Source organism: Cyrtonyx montezumae, unplaced genomic scaffold, assembly GCF_038088225.1.
Source record: "Cyrtonyx montezumae isolate F1298 unplaced genomic scaffold, pur_monq_1.0 scaffold_19, whole genome shotgun sequence".
Classification (NCBI taxonomy): domain Eukaryota; kingdom Metazoa; phylum Chordata; class Aves; order Galliformes; family Odontophoridae; genus Cyrtonyx; species Cyrtonyx montezumae.
In genome coordinates, this window is record NW_027071925.1 from 6,297,434 (window position 1) to 6,318,686 (window position 21,253).

Genomic DNA, 21,253 nt, shown 5'->3' on the forward strand with positions numbered 1-21,253 from the left:
GCAGTAGACTTTATAAGTTTGCTAAAGGTGGACTAGCAAAAATTACTTCCAAAGCCCCGGATGTTAGCTAAGGCAAAACTATGCCAATCGTGGTTTCAAACATACTTAAATTGCACACAAAGGTAAAGCTATAACTGTGATTAATATTTAACTCAGACTCAGCTGATTTATCTTAAAATCTTGGAGGTAAAACTACAAAAGGGAGTAAACAGCAAGCTAAAAAGATGCAGTAGTGAAACTCGATTAGAAAGCCTCATATAAAAAAATGTGCACTTCTTTTTGTGGAGCTCTAACTAGTTTACACAGTTTTTGGTGCTTTAAAGTAACATGGACATGTAATGAAGGAAAAAACCTGGATAGAGTCAAAACTGAAGAAAAAAGCTTTACAAAAAAAAGAATAAAAAAAAGTAGCATTTGCTTACTCCTTAAGGACTCTGGCAGAAGGGGTCTTCCCAATTTCTTGGGAAGACAGAATTCAAACCGCAAGCATTTAAATCCCACCACTGGGATTGCAGGTTTGGAAATACCCTCTTGTAAAAGCCCAGTACCCTCAGAATCACTTTGCATCCATCAGCAGGCTCTGCTGGTCACGCCTGGGAGAAAGCCTGCCGAGTTTGGATCATCTCAGAAAGGAACTAAAATGAGGGCTCCATCTTGAGAAGCAGTTGCCCAACGAACACAAAACTGCTTGCTGCCACTCCCAAATACACCCTACACTACTGGATATAAATTACAGTTTAAAGGAAACCTTAAAACCTGCCTACCATTATTGAACCGTGGAATTCAGTACGAACTTCTGGGAAGTACTGGTGCAACACAGAGCTGGGAAATGCTGGAATACGTTTAAGACTCTGCAACATAGTGAACTCAGGGTGGGGGGGAAGAGTAAGAAATATGCATCGTGGCTATTGGGTAAGTGGGGAAAGAGAATAAGCTTCTTGTATTTATAGACTCCATTATCCTGCTTTAAAAATGATGGATTGGTTTAAAAACAAGCATGGTTAAAATAAGTGAGTGTTGCAGGAAAGTTAAAACATGGTTCTGCCTGGCAGTCTCCACTGAGCACAATGGCATCGCTGCGGGTCAGCACCCTGCAACTAATGCTGCCCATCAATACTCCAAAGTTTACACTTCCCTGGTATCAAAGGGACAGAAAAAAAGTCAACTGGGGAACGCAAAGCAAGTCAAGGAAAGTGAAAGGTTTGCTTCCAATTTCTGCACCAGTGTGGTACTTGTGCATGACTAACAGCTGGGCAGCTGCACCATCCCTACGGCCACGTACTCCAGCCCAAAGCTAGGCATTGAACGTAACATTTGGTTCTTGCCCTTTGTACAGGAAGTTCAGGGCAAATCTATCACTGAAGAAAGAACAGGGAAAGAATCAGTTGCAGCAAATCAGCAAATTAAGTAACAACTGCAGTGGTTCAGCAGAACTATTAACCTGGAAAGCTCTGATTTACACTTGACAAGAACATAAGCAACCTTCAACCAGCAGACACAGGAACAATTATACTGTTAAATTCCAACTGTGGCTTTCTTAGCAGCTGATGCCTCGTGATTGAACCCAGGATTACAGTACCCAGAAAATCATAAAGAAAACCCCAAGCCCCAAGAAGCTCAGTTAACATGGGCAATTCTCATTTGAAAAGAAATACAGCAGGTTATGACTACAGCCTTAAAATCCATCCAACAATTCGAGAAATAGCTTGAAATTCCCCCCCCCCCCAACACACACACACCCACCTTGTTCCCTCCTTACTATGGCAATTGGCACAGTGCCTGGAGATCTCTCCTTCAGTAAAGCAAGGCTGTGTTTGCTGTATCTGCCCGAGTTGGACACAGTTGCACAGAGAGAAGCCGTAACAGCAAACATCTCCATAGAACTTTTTTTTTTTCTATTTATTTAATGGGACAGAGAGCACGGAACTAATATGCTCTAAATTAAAAATAGTACTATGAAAAGCTTTTTTTTTTTTAAACAGACAGGAAGCTGCAAATGCCAGTGGCCGTGTGGCTCTGCACAAGGGTAATAAAGCAGTCTGCATTCGTGAAGCACGTTTCTGATAGGGAGGAAGGCTTCAGACAGACAGTGATACAAAACTGTTGTACTGCTGGATGTTTCGCTTGAGAATATCTGAGCACGGACCCAGGACACGTTCGAATCGGGGTCGATCGAGCTTTACACATTTCAACAGGCCACGAGCAACCACTGTGGCAGCACGGGGCCGGTTCATCAGCAGAGCTATCTCACCTAGAGCAACAGGAAAAGGGCAACAGCATTAAAAACGGAGGTGCAGAGAGTCAGACATTATCCTGCTGTATTTCAAACTGCAGCAGGAATTGAACCAAAGTTAACTCGGGTTTTAATGCCGATCAGATTGGGTATTTGAAGAGCTGCATTAGAAGCAGTTGTGAAGCCAGCATAACAAAAACAGCTTTATGTACAGTTTTTAATTATTCTGAAATTTCTGAGAACCTAAAACATTTTCAACATTTTTTCCTATTTGAGAAAGGATCACATCTCAGTTAACTATGTCATTTTTCTAATATATAGAATGCTGCTGATCATTTCAAACTTCTATGATGCTCAGGACATGACCATGCTACTCAAGGAATGACCTTAGTGCAAAAGACAGGAGCTTTTGACCAATGGCTAGCTTTGCTGTTGGGTGGAAGAATGATCACCTCAAGTCTGGGATTCCTACCCCATCAGTCATACACAAGCATGTCAGAAGCTTTGTTTCAAATGCGTGTTACAACTGCTAAAACAACATATTTTGAAACTGAGTTTTCTTCAAGCCATTGTCTCCTTTGGTGCTAACAGCTATGCCTAACAATCCTAGCAACAAGCAAGAAGTCACCACACCGACTTCTGGGTTGGTTTGTTTTTAAGCAGTTGGACACGTTATCTTCATGTTTCAGGACTAAGGAAAGAAGTCAGGGATCATCACAGAATAAATTTGCCTGCATTATCAGAAGGAATGTTCAAAAGAAAGAAAATTTCCTCAGGGCCAATTAAAACCTCAAACTCATTAGCCTCCAAAACACAAGCTTGGAGAAAAGTAAGCAGGTTCTAAGGGAGAGTTAAAGCCTCGGGGACAGCTCTGCAGCACCTGAACACAAGGACAGCAGTAACATTCAGTGCAGTATTAGGAAATTCAAGGACAGACATATCAAGGGAAAGACTGGAAGAGGCTGATATTCAGCATACATAGAACAAACATCCAGCACCCATTGCTGAGCTAAGCAAATCTCTGGGTACTAGGCCAGTCCTGAGCACAGCCCCCTCCAGGCCTTGCAACAGAGTATTTGCTGATTACATCATCTACAAAGCTGAAAAATTCAACACACAGCCAGAGACTTTTGCAAGAGGACAGCTCGAAAAATGATATATCTTAAACATGAAAGGAAAAAAAATTACCTTTCTGTTTTCTGAAAGAGGGAAGTGTTTAAATATTAAACAGTTGCTCCTCAGTGGATTTGAGGGGGAGGGGAAAGACTAATCCTCTTTTGAAGAAGCTTTGAGAGCTTCAAGGCAGTCAGGAATATCCTGTCAGACACTGTTACATTATTCTCCAAGTATGCCCTGTGAACACACATGTCCAGTCCTTACCTGTGACCAAATAAATCCACCTGCATTAGGAACGTGGCTTATGTTTTTTGCTAGCACACTGAGGCTTTTTTTTCAAGCCAAAGCAACTTTTATATCACGTAACTTTCAGCTTAGTAAAAATACCTTCAACAGAAGGCAGAAAATACCCTGATCTGCACTTGAGAACACACACAAAATACTGCAGTACTTCACAAAAGAAAGCTTTTAGAAGTGAGGCTGTGACATCTCCATCCCTGGACACACAAGAAACTCTGGTCACGAGTGGGTGTAAGGAGGTCAGACCAAATCATCATCTTTCAAAATAGCAATGTTCTACAACTGCCACTTCCCTGCAACATGCACACACACCTGAACATCAAGTGCCTGACACTGAGTGAACCACATCAATTAGCCAAAACAGTGATTAAGCAAATCCATCCCATCACTATCACCCACAGCAGTCATCACCACAGGTTAAGCACTGACAGTGGTATATGTCACCGCTACAGAACTTACCAAAATAATCAGAAGGTGCCAGTCTGCCCACTTCAACAAATTCTTCATTTTCTGATCGACGCTGTAACACTGCAGCTGTGCCCTTTAATTAACCACAGCAATTAAGCAATTGGAATTTCTGCTATCACTGAATTCCAGAAAGAATCAGCTGCTTTGCAGAGATAACTTATATGTCAGTCTTTAAAAAACACTTTACAGTGCACGCACAGTTCATCAGACTGCTCTGTAAGAACAACTGGCCCTCCTTCTTCTTTAAGCTTAAAAGATTTGGGGTATTTAATTATCCACAGCATTGATTTCTTCCCATTTTTCTTGAACCAATATTACAGTACAGTTTGCAAAAAGAGAAGACAACGATACCACTAGCAGGATATTGCTAGCTATCCAGTAATAGTGTCTTTACTTTCCTGAACAGGATATGCTGGTTTAAACCAGAAACTACCCCTCGCCCCCACCCCAGAATTGCCATTTGTAAAAATAACAAAATCAAACATAGTCTTGCTGGGCATGCAAAAGCTTCTCTCTCATGAGGAATCCTCCTAAAAGTACATTCCAACATTTCATTTTTCTCTGAGTAACTATTTAGAGGCAGAATAAACAATGATAAAAATATACACAAGCTTACAAGGCTTTGAATTTGGTCCTGCTTACCTCCAAGATAATGAAGAATTCATCTCCTGGCTCTCCCTGGACCACAATCTTTTGGCCATCCTCAAACTGCACTGGTTCTAATGCATCAGCTACAGTGAGGCGTTCCCACTTGTCCAGAGATTCTACAGAGGCAAGAGTTCATTAACAGATTGTCTTTAAGGTACAAACCAAAGTCCTTCCACCATCCTTATAGGCAGGACAGCATATTTATGGCTGCAGTGGTGCACTGCATATCAAAGACTTTCATTACAACGATTTTGGAACGATCCTGAAAAGCAATACAGACTTAGCAGTACATTTAACGTGTTACTGCAACAGCCTGTAATCATAATAATGCTGAGTAACAGCTTAATTGCAATATGGCAACGTATTCCACTTCGGAGCAAGATCTTCATACTTACCCAATATAGACACTTTACTGAGGAATTCCTCATACATCTTTCTCTTTCTCAAAGTACTTCCCTACAGAAAAAAAAAAAAAAGAAAAAGCACATCACAAAACTGAAAAATAAAAATAAAGAGGTGGTGTTGTACACTTCTCATTTGATATGACACTTCAAATAAAATTCTATTAAAAAAATATCTAGCTTCACCTGATATATTACACCCAGTTCCACACACCCCAAGCTCATAAGACAAAGTTCATTATTTCAGGAAGATTTCAGAGAGCTCAGCAGTCTTCATTAGGCACACTTCTTACAGCCTTGATGTCACCTAAATGCATTCTTATGGTATAACCTTATCAAAATTCACAACACCCATTCAGGTTAGTTACACCTGTCACCCCAACACATAAATAAAGAGCAAGCTAAAATAGAGAGCACAACTTAATCACCTGGCAGTTTAACTAAGACACTGTACATTTCCAATCCAGTGATCTACACCTCATTGAAACCACAGGAATTGATTTATTCTCTGAAACAAGTTCCCCCCACCCCCCCACCCCATTCCTGATAAGTGCATCCTGAATGATAAGCTCTCTGATTGCACAAGACATGGAACAGGATTCTGTATAAACAACTCCAACAAAACACAAGCACAGACAGAAGGTCAAGTAACCAACAGAAGTTGACTGAAGGGTAAAAGCAAAAGCATAATTCCAGGTTAGCAGACAGCTACTTGAGTCACTGGTATAAACCACACAGCAGCTAGAGAAATACTTGCCATCAGGATCCTTCTGTAGCTATCTCTGTCAATGCCCCACAACTTCACGTTTGTCTTCGCTTTGACAGTTGCAGCACGGGGAGTTCCATATATAAGGGCAAGCTCTCCAAAGCTTCCACCTTCACCAACACTGGTTGCCCACTCATTGTTCACATAAACCTGAAAGCCAAAGCCCACAGTGTCTGGAAGGCTGTTCAGACACACGATGTGAAGCTCCCACTACTTTGCATTTCCTTTATAAGGTAGGGAAATTCTCACATCTTTATAGTCAAAGTGGACCGTTTCAGGATCTCACTAACACTTCACACCCAACCCAAGCACCACCACAAGTTTTATTTCCACTGACAAAGGGTCTGCTGTTCATATCACGTACACAGAAACTAGAGATGCAGATCCCAAAGACCTTTTGATAAGAAAAAAATCTCAACAAGCCTCTATGAAACAAAGAGAACTTGAAAGGACTTCCAAGACGTTGTCACAAGAAAGTTATGGATGATTTGGACTGGAAAATAAAAAGGTCTGTCATTCTTACTGTCCCACACCTTACCTAGACTCTAAACTTGTGAAGTGTCAGTACTCTGTTAACATCTGAATAACCCATTTTAAAGTTCAACACAGTTCAGTCTGTGCAGCCAGACTGAAATATCAATAAAGAGCAAAACAGCCTCAAAGCAAAATTAGCTTCTACAAGTTCGAACTCCTTAAGAGTTGATAAAGGAAGGATGTGTAAGAGAGGCCTATGAACATCATGCCACTCTTCTGCTAGTGATGAATGCAACGCTACCAATAATGCTTACATCCATTTCTCCTTGATCAACAACATAGAAGTTATCACCTTCATCACCTAAAAACAGAAAAAAATTAAAAATTAAATACACAAAAAAAAAAGATAAAGCCACACAAAGATATTTCTACAAAACCAAGATCTCTGCCAGCTTTGATGTGTTGACAAGGCAGAGACATTTTGCATAGCTGGGAGGGCAAAAATCACATTTTGTTGATTTCACACTCGTCTTAGTCCTGTGAAGGAGAACATCTACTGGTATGCAGTACACCAGCCACATTTCCAAGAGCACTGGAAAGGCATACTGGATCCAAAAACTGTCATAACGTATTTTACAGAGTCATCAAATCACAATCTTTCCAACAGATAACATATGTGATGAAAAAACATATTCCCACAACTTCTCCACTCCTTACTTCACAGCATGAGCTGTGCTTCAGTTAACACATCAAGAAAGAGTCGGTGCACCCAGACAATGTTTTCACTTCCAAAGAAGCACACTAACAAGAACATGAGGTCAGAGCCTGCCCACCACCTCCAACTTATTTATCAAGGTAAGCATTGCCACTTGCCTTGCTGTATGACAGTCTCGCCTGCAATGTAAGTGACAGGGAACATTGCATCAAAGATGTCACTGAAAGAAGGATACAAAAATTAGACAACTGCAGCAATCTGATCTGGTGAAAGGTGTCCCTGCCCACAGCTGAAGGGATGGAAGCAGATCTCTGAAGGTCCCCTCCAACCCCAACTGCTCTGTGATACTGTGCACACATTCATACATCTCCAACCTCAACCAACCAACTTTTCCTGTCATCTCTCTACAGTTACACTGACACTGCTGTAAACAGGCTGTGCAACTTTGTGCATTCAGTTCTTCTGAAGTCTGCATTTTACTATACTTTAACACTTCAACAAAGATTTATTCCTACCTTCTCTCATTATCATCAAGATGGGCAAACAGCACATTCTTCTCAATAGCTTTTGCCAGTGCAGCCATAGTTTTATAATCTTTTGGAATAACCTAGGATAAAAACAGAAAAAATAACTGACTAAATTTCAAAAGAAAATCTTCTACACTATCCAAGACTAACAAACGACTCAAATTGCTACAGAACTCGTGTCTTTCCAGACTTTTTCAAGCACTATAGTTCTAAGAAACAAATACAGTCAACGTTTACAGCTGGTTTACACAGAAGGCAAATAATATGTTGATTTTATACAACTGTAAAAACATGATTCCATGTTAAGTTTGTAGCTTTTTTTCCCACAATTGCAAGTATCTGTTCAATGCATTTCCCTAAGAATAGCAGCAAATTAGCTCTGCTTTTGGGCTAAACTTCATACTGCTGCAGCTGCTAGAAGCACTCTGTGTGTATTAAAATACATGTAAATAAATGAGTGTATATATATATACACATTATTTCAAAGGGAAAAGATCAAAGTTGTGTAAAAATGGTTTGTCCAGATAAGAAACATGACAGCTATACACACAGGTCTGATTTTTATAGTTATAACGCTACTTAACAAGCTACAGTCTTAGTGTTACTAAATACACTGGATATTAAGCACTCTGAGGTAAACTCTTTGACTGTATATGGAACTCCTGGAAACTGACAAAAAAACCCAACAATCAGAGCACCTTTCTAACATAAGATGCAGCATCCTCTTCTGTATAGACTTCTGCACTGATGGCCCCACGTCTTCTTCGACCCTTGACCACAGGGTTCATAGGAGGAGGAGGAGAGATTTCATCCTCCCGTGAGTCTGAGCGTGAACCAGACTTCTGCTGATTTAACAACTGTTTTGTTTCCTCCTAAACAGGAAAGCAGAGATACTTGTGTCACATAATCCAGTCAAACAAAAAAGCAGTTGCATATCGTATTCCAATTTAGCCTGCCAGTGCAAGGGAGCTTCCTGTGTCCTATTACTCTCACACTAAGGCAAGTAGGAGATTACAGCTAGCGTGATCAAATGCCTTACTGAAGGGGACAGAAGATATGCCTTTCCTAACATTCATGTCACAGCAGTGTAATTTATTAAAATAAACACCAAGTTAATTAACTTGAGAAGCACAAACAATTTGATTCTACTTTCCACTAGCATATTCAATAAGCAATGAACAAACCTGCAAAACAGAAAGCCATTTTCCCAAGAGTGCACACAGCAGTTCCTTCCCTGAGCTGCAGGGTGTTAAGCCTTTTATTCCTTTGAAGGACAGAAAAACAACTCCTCTGAAATCCCTGTTACACGAGAAGCTTTTGAAACAAGGTGAAGTCACAGAGCAACTCAATGCCTGGTAACTATCACTTATTTTAAGAGAAAGAAACAGCAATGCTGCTTACAGCAGAGCAGGGGAAGGATGCTAAAGGCCAAACAGTACTTTTCCTTCAAATCACAGATCCTTCAGCTTTGTACACTGCTAGACATGTCCCTTGTTTCCCTCAGCTGCATCCTGGGCTGTGCTGTAGTAATAACAGAAAGCCAGCACACTCAATAAAGTGAATTCTAGCTACATCGATGCAAGGAGATCTGACCCTTTTACATACCAGAAAATTCACCTTACTTAACTAAGATCTGTATTAAAAAAAAAAAAAAGCCAACCTCAAAGCCAAAGCGTTTGAGTCATAATAGCTCAAATGACTTTCTCTCCGCAGTAAGGAAAGAGGGTTTGGGGACATGTTTTAAAAGAACAAGGAGTCACCTGTCCTCTGAGGACTCCAGGCACCTAAAAGCAAGGCTTGTCCCAGCGTCCTTGATAAAACCATCCCCCTCAGCCCAGCTTGGCTGCAACAGTCTGCTCCGGAGGTACACAGAGGCTATGTATAACTCCACCACTTTGAGGAAAGGGACATCAGCTAACCACTACAGCCAGTTTACATTTTATACTTCTCAGATAGCCAAAGAGCACTGATCCATCAAATCGCCCCACACTTCCTGCTTTTTGTTCATTAACAAAATAGTGCCACATTTCAAACTGCTGGGGCAAGGAATATTTAAAGCCTTGGCACTCATTTAGAAAGCAAACATCAGCTGCTGTATTTTTTTTTCCAGTATCACACAGGATACACAGACCACGTAAATGCCAGAGACAGAAGTGCTTGGAGCTGCACATCACTGCTCAGGGACACGCTCACCAGGGGAACAGCCACTTCAGCAGCTGCACTCAGGGAAAAAATCTAACTGGTGACTTCTGTTTGATCTGAGATTTAACACTGTTACATTAAAAAAAGCTTGTTACACGTGGACACACAAAGGTTACATGTAGGTAAGATAAAATATTCAAGTGTATCAGTCAGCGTGTGGAAACAAACAGCTACGGAGAAGACCATCCCCTGAATGAGACAAATCATCATCCATTCACACTACTGCAAGACAGCTCTGTGCCACGTAGCAAAGGACAAGCTGGCACCCCACTGGTTCCATTACAGTAGCTTTCCATGTATTCATGTTTTTAAAATACACCTTATATCATTTCTGATACTGAACTGTGTTATATTACATCACCAGATTGGAGATAAATTACACCAGGCTCTGACACCCCCAAAAAAGTGACAGCTGCTCCTTACAGGTATCTTCAAATCTAGCCAGCATTTGAGTGAGGAAATGTATTTGTTCAAATTTAGAAGCTCTTAAAATTAAAACAAATATTGGAGAAAGACACCCATAAGCCTTATAAGAACCCACATCATGGTTATTACTAAGGTCAGCCTACTTACTGCATCCAAACACTGAACCTCACCTTCCAGCTGACAGAGCAGCTCTCACAAAGATGTGACTGTCAGTGACCACTACTGTACATTCCACTACTCCTGACAGGTAAGAAACCATTTTTAAGTCCATCTGAACTATTACTTGGGAGTAAAAAGAGCATTAAAATAATGAGCTTCTCTTAATCATATCTGAATTCTTTCAGCTACTGAAGATCACTGTGATTTCAGAATTGTTTTCTGCACTAGGCACTCTAATACGTGGCGACTGCCATTACACCAGGAATAGTTGACTTCTTCTGGTAAATTTGTTTTTAATTTAAATCAAATCTCCACATATTTTGTGAGTAAAAAGAAAAAAATCAGAAGACTTTTCCCTCCCAAAACAAGTCACTCAAGAAAGCTGAAGGAGATTTATGTATGCATTTGTGGGCAGGTGATGGGGAACAGGCACAGTACTCAATGATCTCCAGCTTCCTAAACTCAGTTCTGTACGAAGCCCAGTACACGTGTAACAGATCTGGCAGGCTGCAGAAACAGTCTCTGCATTAAGTTCCCACAGCTTCAGCTCCAGAACACAGCCAGGCCCTGCACCAGGCAGCTATCAGCTGTCAGTGTGCACTCGTGTTATCAGCCCTGTTTGCACAGCAAAACCAACAGAAGCCGTAGTGCACCACAGACTGATTGTATGCTATTTTATCTGTGATAAAATTCACATGAAAGCTTTCAGAACTGAGAAGGACACGTGAATTCCTTTTGTAACTACTTCAGAAGCAGTAATTTTAATGTCTCCAAAATCAAGTTTAAACATTTCAGTGTGAGTAACATGACAGTGAATCAGCTGTGTGTGTGCTGTGGAAGAGATGACTTGTCAGGAGAGAAAATAGAACCCAAACTTCACTTTAAAATGATGTTCCTCAAGTCAGTCTCAAGCTTAAAAAAACACTGTCTCAACTACAATTTCATCCCGATTTTAGAGGTAAAGTTGCTCTGCTTAAAGAGGAAACAGAAGTTACTCTGGGAAAACACATTGTTTCAAACTTTTTTCTGGACCAGAGCTAAACACCAGGTTAGAGCTGGTTAATAACACTAGCACAGCTTTGGTACTTGATAGCTCTTAAGGTAACAAGAAATCTGCTCAAACGAAAACCAACCCCATTAGGCTGAAGGATAAAAGTACCTGCAAGAAAGATGCAGCCATTTTCATGCTCAGTAACACAGGAAGAGGTTACAGTTCCACTGGCAGCTATAGCTGCATGAGTTGGCATATATATCCCATGCCAGCACTGCTTATAACAAAAGGCCTTAAGCAAAATTCTAAGTCATTTTAGGGGAAAAACATCATCTAAACAGTTTTATTTTCAGCTTCCCTGTAGGCTGATGGAGTGCATGGACAGGATATTTCCATCAGAACAACAACAAAAAATTATTTAACTCCAAAATACATATGATGAGTATGATGGCAAGCATAGCCCTAAACTTACAGCTTCAAAGGTAATTTGTCTGAGTATTGCACACTGAACATCAGACCACTACAGAACCAAATCAAGTACATCTGTTTTATAGACCTTCTTGTGGCTTAGAATAAGCTGTAATCAAAGTTAGCTCTACTTATTATCTGCAGGGAAACCGTTTGCTTTGATAATCTCTACAATGGCATTATCACATCATTGACACACCAGACTTCAGAACATAACAGTACCCAGAAACCTGAGAATACAAGGTGAGAAAGCTGGCATAGTAAAACGTGGGGACAAAGGATGCTAAGTCTGCAACATTTGATCCCCTTATAGTATCTATCACAAACACTTCCATTAGAAGACTATTTCCACTACACAACCGTATCCACTCTACAGCATTACCTCTTTCTTCTTTATTTCAGTAATCAGTAATAATTACCTAGAGTTAAAAAACACAAAGATACAGTTCCTGTGTAAGACAAGCAGTTAAAGCAGCACCTGTAAATGACTGCTGTACAAGGCCACAGCCACATTACTTGCTAACAACCTGTACAGTGCTTACAGCTAATCTTTCTTCTGCATTAGCCTTTAAAAACTCACATTTTCATATCAGATTCTTTTGCTATCAGTTTAGATATTGTTATATTCAATGAACTGTTCAAACTAACGTTAAATTGATTCAAATATGAGCACTGAAATGAAAGCTTCATTCCCAATATTACAGAAAGTTCCCAATAACAAAAACACTGAAGAGACCTTCAGGACAAATGAGAGGAACAGCAAAGCAAAACAGTAACACTCAGTTCCCAACAGAATGCAGAAACAGGTTTGCTCTCCTAGAAACTGGGCAAGTTAAGTGTCTCCATTTGATTTCAGCTAAGCCTGGATAACTACCACTGTGCCTGAATCTTTGTAAACCAATTGCCTAAACAGAAGAAACCAAACACTTATCACCAGCAGCTAGCAGGGTCACACACCACAGTTACCATCTGACCACAGACAGGATCGTGTGCCCTATCCATCAGCTTCAATGAGTAAACGCTACACTGGGATTACACATGCATCCCAGGTGGGTAAGCCTCCCTGTCAGTTTATTTCTGTCACAATAATGCAAGTATGGCAAGAGGTGCTTTCATACCATGAGCCAATAGCAAGAACCACAGAAAATACAATTTGCCCAGTTTCAGAGAGACAATATAAACATGGGTCAAACTGGAAGCTCAGCCACTAAATCAAGTTGAGCAGCACAAATTTAGGCCGTCCCACTCTCCTTCTCTCCCAGTACTTATTTTTACCTTCTCCAATCTTTCAAAGTATTCTCTGAGGAATCCCATGGGTCTGTCAGGTCTCACTGTGCACAGCTGCACAATGCAATCCTTCAGAAGTTGTTGGATGTTGTGTTTTTGGACATAAAGTTCACATTCCCGAAGACTGCGCTCCTCCTCACTGCTGCTGCTGCTGGAAGTTGCCATTGCTGCAAATAAGAGAAAGAGAAGGTTAAAGAACTACTGGAAAAGAAGATGGTGCTGCCCAGTATAGTCATACACATTATACTGCCTCAAGGAAAATCATCCTGCATTATCATCTTACTGATATCACTGGATAAAATCATCTTCATATCTGAGATCAGTAAGAAAGCTACAGCATGAAGGAAAAAAGACTATGAACCTACTTAGCACCTGTGAAGAAATAAGAACTAAGTGCTCCATAAACAGGCAGAGCTAGAAAAGCCTCAATAAGCACTCAACATCCAGGAAGGGTTTTGTCTAAACTCTCTGGTAATTAGAACTAGAATTTTTATTTCTTTTTTGATTGGAGAATCACCTCATAAACAGCACCGTATGGACTTTATGGGGTGCTGTGGTTTAACCTGACAGGCAGCTGAAGCACCACGCAGACATATGCACCCCTTGCACCAATGGGAAGGTGGGGGGGGAGTAAAACTTGTGGTCTGAGATAAAGACAGCTTAATAAGACAGAAATGAGAGGGAAAACAAAACAGAAAAAGCAACAAAGCAAACTACAACACTAAAACCAGTGATGCACAATGCAATTGCTCACCGCCTGCTGCACGATGCCCAGCCTGTCCCCAGGCAGCAGCTGCCCCTGCAGCCAGCTCCCCCAGTTTTACTGCTGAGCATGACACCACGTGGTAAAGAACACCACCTCGGCCAGGTGGGTCAGCTGTCCTGGTCTGTCCCCTTGCTGGGCTGGCAGTGCAAGAAGCTGAAACAGCCTACACTTAGCATAAGCAATGCTCAGCAACAGCTGTAACATTGGTGTGCTACCAACATTGTTTTCCTCCCAAACCCAAAACACAGCACCATATCAGCTACTGTGAAAATTAATCTATCTCTGTTGAAACCAGGGGTCAGGTCAGGCAGTGATGATCAGGAGATCAGTGGGTGGAAACTGGGAATCTGAGATGCAAGCATTACAAGCATCAGGAAGTGAAATGTGTTAAGGTCAAACCAAAGCCAGCTCACCAAATGCCCACTGATAGCAACTGGGGAATCAGAAGCATTTCTCTGAAAAAGCTCCTTAGTTTAAGCTGTCCCACACTTCATAACTACTTCCATGAACATACCATAACCCCCCAAATATTTCTTCAGCTGTAGATTATCAGGAGGACACCCCTAAGCATGCCTCTCACAATGTCAGACTTTAAAGAGACTGCAAAAATCACAGTGCCAGCTGTAACACTTTGAAAAAACAGTATTAAGTAGGTTCTTTTATTATCTTTCATGTTATAAAATCATGTTAATATATTTATACATATAAATATGTATATTTATACATATATGCTTGTTTTTCTTTTCTCATAAAACAACAGCTGAAGAAACAGGAAATGATTTCTCAGTGCATTTTTGGTGAAATATAAATAAAGTTACCTGATACAGAGAGAGTGGCAACAGTTTAGGACTACGTAGTGAGAAGTGTCGATCTCAGGATCGCTTTTGGATAAAGGGGAAAAAAAATAAGAAAAATAAGGATTCAGATAGAACAACGTTGAGAGATGCCAAGTCATTGAGCAGTCACATTGTGTGTCTTACAGGCAGCAGGTTATGAGCAATATAACACCGTACCCCCCGGAATTGAGCTGCCAGAGATTACAGGAGGCCCAGAGCCAATGCAGAGCTGCAAACACTTCCAGCAGGTTTCATCCCCGTCACAGCTAATTGCGGACGGATGCAGTGCGGGCTGCACAGACATTAAGCACAGCCTCGGAACGACTGAAGGAGTGCTTCCCTTCCCCTGCTGCTCCTTTTGTCTTGCTAACAGCGCGGTGAAGGTCAGCGCTAACGAAGAGCCCCGGAGAAACTGGGACCGCCGGGGGTTGCGATCCTCGCGGAGCCCCCCCACCCAGGCCCCGCCCCCCCAACCCTCCCCTCCCCGCGAAATTAACATCGTGGTGATCCCGGGTGGGGGGAGGGCAAACCTCACCGCTGCGGGGCTTTGATTTTCTTTCTTTTTCTTTCCAACGTTTGAACGCTTTCGTTTCCAGTGCCCGAGCCCCCGTGGCCGCGCCGCTCACAGCGCAGCCTTTCCCCGGCCCAACGCGGGGCCTACGGGGGGGGGGGGGGGGGGGGCCTCCAGGCTCCGGTACCGGCCCCGGGCCCGCCCCTAAGGCCGCGAGCTTCCCGCTCAGCCCCACCACACCGCGGCCGTGCCCGACTCTGCCCCTCTCCGGCCTCACCCCGCGCTCACCTGGCGCGGGCGGCTCCGCCGGGCCCTCAGCGCCCCCGCCCCGCCTCGGCCTCAGCGGCGGCAGCTCCCACCGGAAACCACCGGCCTCAACCAATCAGCGCGCGGCGTGACGTAAATGCGCCTCGCTCTCACCCGGAGCCGTCGCCGCGGTAACCTTAAAGGGACAGCGGCGTCGTTTCCCCGCTCTCGGGAACGCGGCACTCGCTGCGCCTTTAAGATGCGCGGCTGCCTGGTGGGTTGGGGGGCACTGTGTCAGTGCGGGCGGAGCTCTGGGTGGCTGAATCCATCCCAGTGTCAATGGTGGGGGACCATTCGTATTGACGTAGCGGTGTTCGAGCGCGGGGATGTACCGATATCGAGCAAAACTCGCACGGCATTTCTGCCCGCAGTCCGTATCAGTCTGCTCCTGAGCGCTGCAAGAAGTTCTAAGCACCGTTTTGTTTTTACTTTGGCTTTTAGCGAGCCGCCCGTTGGCGTCACTTCTCACTCCTGTTCGGACAAGTCCTGATGCCTTCCTGGGATAGGTCCCACCTGGCACGAAAATCGGCTCCGCGTGTAAAACCCGTTCTGCAACGTTATTAGGAAAACAAGTTTACTGTCGTGCAGCTTGCTCTTGGTGCGGTCCTCTGCTGAGCTCACAGTTCATACAGCAGTGCAGCAGTGTGATAAAGGGAACGCAACAGGCTGTCAGAAGGAGCCCCATAATGCCAGCCTGAGGTTCCTCTTCTTAACTGTGTGCAACTCCTTCGCTGTGAGTCTGCAGAGACTTGGGAAGTTAAATCAAGCTTCTCCTAAGCATGTGTTTGTACATATTCATGTGTTCTTAGGGCTGTTAAAGACGAAAGAGAAAAACAAACAAAAGCTTTTGCCATTTAGCCTGGTCTGAATTGCAGTCAAACCCTAGCGTTAGCTGTCTAATTAAATAATAAACATTCCTGAGTGAATAACTTGTATTACCATCAGCACTGTTCCCACAGCTTTCAGTTCACACTATTTTATGTGTTAGAGTTTCTCATGAAACAATTGTGTGAGGCTGTGGCTGCTGAAGAGCAGAGGAGAGCTGCCCAGACTGCTACCAAAGTGTAAGAATGACAGAGCCAGCAAGGTGGGGCAGAGGGGGATGTGCTTCCCACGGCTGTGGGGCAGAGGGGGATGTGCTTCCACAGAACTGCACTAGTTAGGTCTCATTACATTTAGTAAGAGTTCAATAGAATGTTTTTTTCTGATTCAGCTTCATCTCCTATCCTGTAAGAGATGCCGTCCTGATGCACCATTTTATGATTTAGTTTTTAGACACGTCTAGAAGTCAGTCCCAGTTCAAACCCCAACAGCAAGAGCCACGGGTTAGCACAGCAGTGGCTTCAGTGATGGTAACTGTCACATGTTCTTAGTGGTGGGACACTCATTTTCCTAGACTGGTAAATAGCGTCGGAGCCTGAGAAGGGATGAGGAGAGATGACTCCCCAGGCAGGGCTGTGAATCATCATGTGGCACAGCATGGACTTGCAGAAAGCTGCAGATAGGACTTACTGGATTTTAGGAGCCTGATTACTGTCATTTTTAAACCAAGAAACATCGCCTCAAGTATATTATTTCTAAGCAGATTTTGGAAGGAAATGGCAAAGGCAAGTGCCACAGGCCGAATTCATCCTTGGTCAGCATTCACAGGAGCCAGTAGTTATGTCAAACCTAACGGCTTCAAACAGCAGTTGCTATTACTTGACGTGCTCTCCCAAGCCAGGAGTTAAAAGGACAAATGCTGTGTGGGAATCTGTGTCCCAGAGCATACAAAGATATTGAGGGCCCTGCAAATTTAGAGGAGTTGGTTACCTGGTGCCTTGGAGAACCTGGAGCTCTTTGATTCATGCAGTTAGCCACTGCTGCTTCATCTTCATAAGGAGGGTTTCACTTCCACAGTTTTCAAGATTAAAACCAGCAGCCCTCTTCAAGGTCATTGCAATCCCTTCACTGATGGAGTGATAATGGCACATCATCATTTTTAGGCATTTTGTTTACCTCCATTCTGTATTAAGTCATGTAGGATGCACATTCCTGATCTCATAAAAGACCGAGACATTTGTCTGTAAACAGCATCTGAACTATCCCAAGAGATCATTTGTTTGCTTTTTAACAAAACTTCCCAGGAGTTCTTACAAAGACTTGAATTTATGACTTTAATTTTTATGGTGCTGTTTATCAGCATGGTGTTCAACAGTCACAGAAGCTGAGAATGGTCACTGGGAAGGAAAAAAGGGAAGGCTTTCTACTCTTTTTACCACCACACAATCCTATAAGCCGCACAGAAATACTGACTCAGTATTATCCTATAAAGCTTAAAGCTTTCCAGCATTCACCAAAGGAGCAGATTAGAGCAGAGCAGCACAGCAGAGGGGAAGGAAGGCTGGGCCAAGGCTGCTGGGTAAGAAAACTGCAGATGGAACAGGATGGCACAGGAATAGGCAACAAGAAGCAGTGCTAAAGGGGTATAAAAGCAGTTTGAAGGTGAAGTGGTTGAGGAGTCATTGGATCTCTAGGCAGGAAAAGATGTGTCCACGAATAACTGCAGTCTGACAGTGAGGCAGTGAGCAGGAAGGTCGGGGAAGAGAAGATAAGCCACAGTAGAAATAAGGGCTCAGAAGTCTATCCCTGCTGCGTGTATAGAGGAAGAAAAAAGGTTGCTGACAGGTTCTTCAGCGGCAGCAGAACTGACAAGGCCTGTGGCTATCTGGAATGTCACACAGTAGTTGTAACAGCAGGGATTCCCACTAAGGATGCCATCCCAATTCAGTGTCATTTCTGCCCATGAGGTACCACCATCTCAGACAAGTTGCTGGGACAGAAAGCAAATGAACCAAACAACTCTCTGATTGAGGCAGCCTGTGCTTATTCCTCAATCTCACCCAGAGCTACATGTAAATATTATAAATGTGTCATCCTTAACGTATAAGCAGGATCCAAAGAAGCACAGCCCAACACGCAACGCTCTCGGTCCCAGGGTCTGCTGTGTGTGCCACCTTGGTGTGAAGTGATAGGGAATGAAAAAGCTTTGGTGATACTCTTCTATCAAGAGAAACTGCAGTCCTAGTGGCCAAACCAGCCTGTAAACCGCTGACACCCTAAAATTCACATCTAGCAGAAGTCAAACTCAGCAGAAGAAAAACTCGTGTGCTCACTGTGGACCCTGACTATGTCAGAGGTAGAGTTTGTGCTGTGTACTTTGGGTATATCTTCTAGTAGTTTTGTTTAACTTTCAATGAGCATTGAAAGTAACTGTCTATTGGTGCTGCACACCATGTCCCACTGAGGTGATACAGTGTGATTCATAGGAAGATCCACAGATTAGAAAGGCAGAAAAAAACCATAATCTTGCTCATCAAGGGACTATTTAGGAGCCCCAAGGTCCCAGGCCAAACTCTGAAGTTGACTGTACATATGAACTTGACAGCTTTCAGTGGGATCCTTCAATTTACTGGAATCCAAGGAGAGAAAATTGGTGCTTACCACAGTGCACAGCAATGTTCCACGTTTGCCAGTCAGTCTGAGCCTCTGGATGAGTAAATAAATGGAGTATCAACATCTGTAACTTCGCCACATGGAAGAGAAATAATTTAGGTGGCAAAGGAACAGAGTAAGGAATTACTACGATCAAAACCTGTGTCATCTGACAGCTACCACTGGAGCTTCCTGCTCTAACTCTGCCATGTCCTGCACTGCCAGATAAAAAACTCCTGGACCCTGGAAGATGGTGAGTGAAACCCTGTCCTGCCACACATCAACTGGGCAGACAGCTGTGTGAAATGGTCCCCGTTGCAAAACAAGTTTGCTCTGAGAAGCAGTTCTCAAATCATTTCCATATGTTACTTTGAAGAAGAAAATGACTGCTAAGTCTCAAAACACAGTAACCAAGAGCCAAGAGAGAGAAAAAATAATGCCCTGAAGTGCCCAGATCTTAAAGATAGACCAGTGAGGGAATCTGTTTCCATCTGCAAGACGTGCCTGCTACAGCACAGCCCGTAGCACACAGCATGGCTCCAGCTGGAAGGCTTCCAGCACACAAGAGGCAATGCTGGGAACGTTTTACCTCCTGAGTAAATGCTGAGTGGCTCAGCAGCACGAGGGAGGCAGTGCAGCTGGGGTGGCATGATTGATTGTCTGAGGTGTGCCACGTAGTGCTTGTTCAAGGATGAGGTCAATCACACTGAAAAAGCTGTGAAACCCTGATTTAAATTCTAACATAGATAATTGTGTTGTACCTGCCACTAAGCCTTGCTTAACTTGAACCTCACTTTCCTCTGACCTATGGAGTTGCATCTAGGTGAACAATTGCACCTCAGCAGTGGGACAAGAATTCCTAGATTAGCTCATAAAGGCACGTCTTGGTTGCATTTATTGGAAACACCTTGCCTAGGGGTCTGAAGGACTTCAGAGACCCTCAGCTGTGAGTGAAAACAGGGATAAATGCAGCGGGAAACAGACACGGGTCAGAGTGCTATACTGCCTCATGAGAACTGGGAGATTAAAAAAAAGAGAGACTGAAACAGTGCAAAAAAAAACCACACCGAGAGGGTCAGTCCCCCAGGGAGAGGGTAGGAGATGGGAAAGAGAAGCAGCACTTTGTATACAATCCTTTCTTTTGTATTGTTAACTTTCTACAACATCTGGGCACCTCCAGTAGTTCACGAACTGCCCGAGCAGCTGGCAAATGTGATTCCTGCCTCGGATGGTCTCTCTGACGCAAACTAAACTAAAGAGCAATGAGATAGTGTGAGGCTGCAGTTGACTTCTTTTCCGGGAATGCACGTCAAACTCTAACCCCCTGTTTGTTTTGCAGCAGAATGCAAATACTTCTATGGAGAAGAATCCTCAGATCTCTTGCTTCTAATATATAAGCTGTCTGGGGTAGCTCCCTCTCGGAGCATCGTCTGCAACACAGTTCTGTTGCAAGCTAAATACACTCCAGACCATTCAAAACAGCCCTTTACTTATGGGCTTGTCTCTGAAAGCAGGTGGCAAAGCAAACACGTCGTGCTGTGTCGGTCACATCCACTGCTCTTGGTCTGGACTGACAGCTGAACAATGTCTGGACTGACATCTAACAAACCAGCTACAGAGCCGAGCGACTGCTGATGTAAGTGTGTGCCTCCCTCCTCTGCTTTACATGTTGCTCCCTCCCCACAAGATAATAAAAAATTTTCCCAGATGGACAGAACCCACTTGAAAAACAATAGGGCTTTGAAATGTCAGCGAAGGCTCATTTGGCATGTGCTGTGTGCCCTGGTGATGTGATAGAGCCTTCTTTGGTTTTTTAACTGTAGCCCTTCGATCTAAAGAGGAGTGATGATTAAGAGATGTGGGTTGAGTTTCCTGCTCTGCTACTGATTTCAGCTTCTCCTGTGGAGGTCACTTGGCCTTGCTTCATCTCAGCTTCCCTCAACAGGATTAACACAAAAGCTCTTTCTGGGCTAAGGACAAATATAAGCAAAAGTTTCTCTCTCCCCTTTTCCAGCCTTAACCTCTTTGCTCTCTGCGGTTCTCAGACAAAGACACTCCAAAGACCTGAAGGACTCCAGTGTGTACCTCAGGGACACAAAAATCAGGCACCCCAGCTGTACCACCACCACAAGCCATGTGGTGAATGGGTCTGTGAAAGCCTCCTGTGACAGAAGCTCTC

The 21,253-nt window shown here is 43.3% G+C and overlaps 1 protein-coding gene across 1 annotated transcript; it reads right to left on the bottom strand.

Annotated features, from left to right (window-relative positions):
* Positions 1-1,884: 1,884 nt before the first annotated feature.
* PRKAR1A (protein kinase cAMP-dependent type I regulatory subunit alpha) lies at positions 1,885-15,645 on the bottom strand. Its single transcript, XM_065735426.1, has 12 exons — positions 15,583-15,645; positions 14,766-14,828; positions 13,170-13,348; positions 8,347-8,520; positions 7,637-7,728; positions 7,280-7,341; positions 6,721-6,767; positions 5,924-6,082; positions 5,161-5,221; positions 4,760-4,881; positions 4,109-4,190; positions 1,885-2,251 (listed from the first exon to the last, which is right to left on the bottom strand). Exons 3-12 carry the CDS (start codon positions 13,344-13,346, stop codon positions 2,079-2,081), a joined length of 1,149 nt encoding a protein of 382 aa, XP_065591498.1. The 5' UTR covers positions 13,347-13,348; positions 14,766-14,828; positions 15,583-15,645; the 3' UTR covers positions 1,885-2,078.
* Between the last annotated feature and the right edge of the window lie 5,608 nt (positions 15,646-21,253).

Excerpts from the sequence above, each read along its gene's own strand:
- PRKAR1A (XM_065735426.1), bottom strand. The coding sequence starts at position 13,346 with ATGGCAACTTCCAGCAGCAGCAGCAGTGAGGAGGAGCGCAGTCTTCGG. Across the intron at positions 6,768-7,279 it reads CGAGACTGTCATACAGCAAG|GTGATGAAGGTGATAACTTC; the intron begins GCAAGTGGCAAT and ends TTCTGTTTTTAG. Across the intron at positions 5,222-5,923 it reads GCTACAGAAGGATCCTGATG|GGAAGTACTTTGAGAAAGAG; the intron begins GCAAGTATTTCT and ends TTTTTTCTGTAG.